Source organism: Odontesthes bonariensis, chromosome 16 (genome assembly GCF_027942865.1).
Source record: "Odontesthes bonariensis isolate fOdoBon6 chromosome 16, fOdoBon6.hap1, whole genome shotgun sequence".
Taxonomy (NCBI): domain Eukaryota; kingdom Metazoa; phylum Chordata; class Actinopteri; order Atheriniformes; family Atherinopsidae; genus Odontesthes; species Odontesthes bonariensis.
The window spans coordinates 8,408,296-8,414,295 of NC_134521.1; the positions used below are offsets into that span (position 1 = coordinate 8,408,296).

The window sequence follows — 6,000 nt, forward strand, 5'->3', positions numbered from 1 at the left end:
TTTTCAGCAAAAATTGTCATAAGACAGACTCATTTATTAATTGGCAGTTTTCAAATCAAATTTACCCTTTATTCTGTAGTCTGATATTTTACAATTTCAAGACAGCTGCTTTCTTTATTCACACCTCAACCTTGGTCTGTTTTTAACACAAAAATGAGAGATCGCGCAGTCATGATCACAGGAAGGACTTTCCAGGTAGGGACCATGGACATAAAAAGAGTCAAATCTGTCAACGTATTGTGTGCGGGATATGAGGATGCAAAGCTATGGGGGTTCTGAGCTGCTTGACAAGGTTTGCTGATGCTCGTTTATGTCTGCCTATGGAATCATCCCAGATGATCTCAATCAGATGATTGAGATGTCTGACCCTGGGTCTGGTATAGTTGAGGTATCCTTACACTGGTAACAAGGAGAACTGCACATCTGTCCCCTTTTATTTTTACATTTGGAAAAACTCTTTGTCCAGTTTTATTCAAATACTGCTTTAGGTCAGGGCATTCATATTCATATTCAGAGCAAAACTGCTGTTGCATAAATAAACATCAGTGTTATGATCCACATTATTAGATTAGATTAGCAGTCAACAATTTTGATTAAAAGAATCAGACTGGAAATAAATGTATTAATGAGTTTAAGTTGTGCCGTATTATAAATGACAATACAAAAGTGAGGTTTGATGCAGCTGAAATCAATCATTTTAGAACGGACTGAGGATTGGTGAAAAAACAAGAAAAAACAAGCACACTCAAATCAATCACCAAGATATTTCCATGGCAAAGGCCCATTGTATCCTGGTAATTATACACATATATGTTCTGGATATGTGATAATGTTTGCTGTTACAAATATTGTATTGTCTTTTGTAACCCATATCAAAAATTAGCGTGTATCACAGCTGTTACAGTGCACAATCACATGTTTTCTTTAAGCCAAGTGGAAATGTAGACTCACAACAAGAATAATAATAAAGAAAATTCAGCATTAATGGAGTGACAAAATAAGTAATTTCAGTCAGGTTTTATTGATCTTTAATCAAAAAACATACAACACATTGCCACTTCTGAATTGGTTTTAGGCAAAATATCAAAGATGTACTAAATTGCATATTCTGAAACAGTGCAAATAGTCTATATCAAGAGACAGTGAGCAGCATCTTTAAGATGTTTGTGCTCTGGTGTCTTACAACTATTAAAATAGCAGAATCATGTTAACTACATGATACTATCATCAGTGAGTTGAGGTTTTACAACCAAATAACCTTCACTGAATATGGGACATTTTGTGGATTTAACAAATTTTCCAGCACAATCTACAGGTACTCAATGACAGCTGATTACATTGAGATCATGGGAAATTTGGGTTATAGTCAACTCCTTGAACTCTTTCACTAGCTATTCCTGAAGTTTCCAGTGTAGCAGACAGTATCCTGTTGAGGTATTTTTAGTGATGGACAGAGATGCTTGAACACATTTACAGCAAAGCAGTCCCATATGGGACTATGTTCCGGCACCTTTCTATCATAACAATCACTAAGCTTTTCTAAGAGTTTGTGCTACAGTGACTCCTCAATGCAATCTAATCATATGGACCAGTCGTTGCTCCTCATGCCTACCAGTGACCAGTTTGTCATTCTTTGGAATCCTTTTTTGTATGTGTAACTATAACAAACTGGACACACCTTAAAAGTCCTTTTGTTTGGAAGATTTAGTGAAACAGTCACCAAAGTGGCACAACTTGACAAAACTGATCTTTTCAGGGGCTCCTTCAAGATATTCAAAATGCCACTTTGATAAAAAAAAAAAAACGTGTGAAAGAAGAAGCAGGAGAAGCAACAAGTGGCTTCTTGGGCAAGAGTTGAGCCCAAGTTCCACAATAGTATGTAATATTTGATTCTCTATTCTGCAGAAATGCTGGTTCTTATCTTGGCACCAAGCCAGAGCTGGTCCTACACTGACAGTTTCCAGACAGAAAAAACTCTAATCTTTCATATTTTCCTGTGTGTCACACATCAACTTCATGAGAGGTTGGGCTTTCTGCCTTACTTGTGAACAAAACTTGCTATAACCCACTTCCTGATAGTGGCAAGTGTAAGGAGATGTTATTTACTCAATGTGATGGACTGGTGACCTGTCAAGAATGTACTCTACCTCGAACTGGCAGCTGGGATAGGCTGTTGCCCCCTTGCGATCCTGAATAGAATGAAGTGAATATGGAAAATGAATGAATGAATGTTATCTATTCCCCCTGTCTGTGGTTTTGATGTCATAACCAATTGGTGTGGTATACAAATATGGTATATTTCTGAACATGTGTCAGTTTTGTTTGGTTTTAGTCTTTCTTGTTCTTGTGCAGCATAAATATCTAAAGATGGCAAAAATCAAGAGGAAGGGCGCAATTACGAGAGTCAACAGAAGAACGAGTACATCCAAACAGTAGTATGAGTACCAGGGCATCTTATAAGACTCCGTACGCAGGTGAGGCGCTCCTTTGTGACGCATCACATATTCTACCCAGAAGACGGCCTGATCCATGGGTGCTACTGGTTGATCTCTGTGCAAACGGGACATTCTTTGTATGTTCTGCCTGTAGCTGTCTTTATGGAGCACCTCCTTAATACCTTCCTCAAATGTGCGACCATTCACATCAGCTAGCTGAATTATCTTTGCCGCTCCTCGCTCCTGCAGACGTAGAAGGTTGTCATACTGGTCAAAAAACAGGGGTATGCCGAGCACCGGAACCCCGTGATAAATGGCCTCCTGGACTCCATTGGTTCCTCCATGAGCTACAAAGACTTTGACCTGCGGGTGACCCAGAAGGTCCTTCTGTGGCATCCAGTCTACTATTAGAGTGTTGTTGCCCAGTGTGGAAGGACGTTCCCCTTTGTGCCTCCATATCACCTGATCAGAAAACAATCAACAGACAGTATAATTACATGTTGCTTAAATAATGTCAGATAGAAAGTGAAAGAATATTTTAATGATAGACTACACAAATGAAACTATAAAAGACAAATTAAGCTTTATGTGGCCTACATTCTAACCTTAAACTATTCTTAAAAGATTTTTTGGTAAGATCATGGAAAACTGTCCATTGTGGCTCAACAGATTTACACAAGGCATCAAATGTCCCTCCATTTTCTGTGGCCACTTACAATGACTCATTCTACGTACTGTGAAGGGTGCTGAACTGTGAAAAGGCTATATACTCTTTTTTCAAATCTAAAGGCAATATCAACTGTAATATTAACCATGAAATAAACAGGAAACACATAAGATACTTTATGTTATGATGGAATAACTACTGCATAGCTATCTCTGGGTAAAGCAAAAACTTTTTTTTACCAACTGCATTTTGTTTGTCAAATGATGGTGCTTTATCTTTTGTAGTTTATTGGAGTGTGTACATACTACCAACGTACTCGATGAGCTTATCAACACAAGCAACACAGGAAATATATCCAAAACAATTGCCATTAGAACAAAAATGTGAATTGCAGACCATCTGTTACCTTCTGGGGCATCTTGGCAAAGACGCTGGCAATTTCCTCTGCAACCTCTTTGGGCAACGCGTTTACCAAAGTTCCCAGTGTCATGATGATTACTCCATGCTTGCCAGCACTCTGAACAAAATCCTCCAGGTCTGCAGTCAGAGGCTGAGCTGGTTTGCACTGGAATCCTCCTATGTAGACAACGTTTGGCATTGTGGGCCGAGGGAAATCAAATACAAAATCTGACCTGAACAGCCAAATGTCTGCTTCCTGAAGCAGCGAGACGATGTCACATCCACCCTCAATATATTTAGCGCAGATGGCATCATAGATAGGCCCCACCATGATTTTTTCCTGAAACAATACGATGCCATAGAAAAGCATGTTTTTCACCCTCTGGATGAAATCCATTTTGTCTGTTAGACCTGATCCTGGCACTGGGACATAAGAAAGTGGTGAGGGGGCTAAAACAAAGTGTCCCTCTCCGCTGGTGATCCAGCGCACATTGAGCACCAGTGGCAGTTTGAGAAATTTGGCTAACACAACGCCTGCACCCATGGCTGGGTCAGTGAGAAAAAGATCATAGTGAGAAAAACGTTTCGCCAAATTCTGGTTTTCAAAAATTTGAACTATAGACTCACAGCACAGGGAATGTGCTTCAGTAATCATAGAAAGGAAATCCGTGGTGAGCTTGAAGAAAGTCAGTATTGAAGCTCCTTCTCTCTGTGCCTAAAAGGAATGGTTTGAAAAAATGGTGTTAAAAAGTAATATACATAATTCCCAATAAATATATGTATCATCACATACCCTCATGTGCTCCTGTAAGTACACATCAAAAAAGTTCTCAAAACCTTCATCCATTTCAAGTGTAATAGATGTGTAGAGGGGAGACTTTTCTGGGATGTACCAGCTGGTGGAGGACCTGATCACAGTAATGTTGTGTCCCCGGGCATGAAGTTCTTCCAGTAAAATCTTCATATTAATCCAGTGGCTACCATCTACAGGGTACACCAGAATGTTTCCCCCATCGCATTGTGGTGTGAAGAAAGTCAGACATAAACTGAAGGATACAAATATCCCACACACATGATGCAACTGCATGGCTCCTAAAATGCAAATGAAAACATAAATGTGCTTTTAGTGAATATGCTTTTATCTTAAGAATTCAATACAAACAAGCATATAGTTGTAAATGGTAAAAATTACACTCACTAAAAAGTAAATATAATAGATTTACACCACAACATTGTAAGGGTTCTGAAATTCACTTACCTATTGTCAAAAGAGGCAACAGTTATCCTTCTTTCCCTCGGTCTGACAGTCCATCAAAGGGATTCCTTAGATATTTGAGTTCAAATTCCAGCCCCACAGATGATACAGTATGTCCTTTTACAGGTAAATAAGTTACCTGTGGCACGTGTCAATTGAAGCTACTATGAACATTCTGCAAATGATAAACAAAGTGATAATTTCTCCTTTGTCAAGTCCTCAAAGTTAAAACAATTCATTCAATGAAGTTGTTGAAAAGCTGCTAGCACCCTGTTCTGTGTATTCTGTGCACTGTACTTTAGTGAATGTGTTTTCTGCTGCCAAACCAGAACAGTGCTTTCATCAGACAAACCTGTGACCTATTTCGTAAGGATATTACAGTGCATTATGCAAGGCTAAGCTCCATGAGTTTCATATCACGTTGCAGGCGCAAGTAAATACCTGCAGGAAAAAAACTAAAAACATTTGCTGCTGTAGTTAGTGTAAGTGGAGTTATTCTAGATTCTATATTGCAACTAATGACTACTTTCATTACTGATCAAAATTTGTATTCTTTGCATGTATAATCAATTTTTTGGGGTTTTATTTTAAAAGTTCAGAAACAGCCTTCGAAATGACCCCAGACTAAAATGATTCTGTTCACTGCAAATTGAAAAAGAATCACACATGATAATGGTATTTGATTAATTAGTTATCAAAATAGTTGCAGATTTTAGTTTTTTCAGTGCAAAGACTGCTGTAATTGCTCTAATTGGCCGGGCATTTTAAATATATTCTACATACTCTTCAGATCTTTACTACGTTTAAAAGCAATTGTAGTTTAGCCATGAGTAATAGGCTTTATGCATACAAATATTTCTTGGAAACCTATCTTTGAGAATTGATCAATTTGATGTATTTCAGATTTATAAAAGTGAAAAATCCAGGAGAAAAATAGGAAATTTGAACAGACCACCCAGAAACACCCCCATTTTAAGTCCCAAGTCCGTTTTTTAAGGAACTTCAGACATGAGATACAGTGGTGCAAAATCAAGAAAATTAGGACAATATTAGCATATTGCTTCTATGTCATCGTCCTCATAAAAATAAAGTTACGCACTTTTCCTAATAATGCTGACTAGGCTAAATGAACAGGAGTGTGTTTGCTCTTAACAGTACTTCATACGCAACATCTTGTAGCAACAGACAAAGGGAATGGTTACATTACATTACGGTCATTTTGCAGATGCTTTTATCCAAAGTGA

The 6,000-nt window shown here is 38.1% G+C and overlaps 1 protein-coding gene across 1 annotated transcript; it reads right to left on the reverse strand.

The window, feature by feature from the left end:
* Positions 1-2,161: 2,161 nt before the first annotated feature.
* LOC142401671 (UDP-glucuronosyltransferase 1-2-like) lies at positions 2,162-5,021 on the reverse strand. The gene is made up of 4 exons (XM_075487137.1): positions 4,760-5,021; positions 4,295-4,593; positions 3,509-4,216; positions 2,162-2,897 (listed from the first exon to the last, which is right to left on the reverse strand). Exons 2-4 carry the CDS (start codon positions 4,586-4,588, stop codon positions 2,313-2,315), a joined length of 1,587 nt encoding a protein of 528 aa, XP_075343252.1. The 5' UTR covers positions 4,589-4,593; positions 4,760-5,021; the 3' UTR covers positions 2,162-2,312.
* Positions 5,022-6,000: the final 979 nt, after the last annotated feature.

Excerpts from the sequence above, each read along its gene's own strand:
- LOC142401671 (XM_075487137.1), bottom strand. The coding sequence starts at position 4,588 with ATGCAGTTGCATCATGTGTGTGGGATATTTGTATCCTTCAGTTTATGT. Across the intron at positions 4,217-4,294 it reads ACTTACAGGAGCACATGAGG|GCACAGAGAGAAGGAGCTTC; the intron begins GTATGTGATGAT and ends CATTCCTTTTAG. Across the intron at positions 2,898-3,508 it reads TTGCCAAGATGCCCCAGAAG|GTGATATGGAGGCACAAAGG; the intron begins GTAACAGATGGT and ends TTTTCTGATCAG.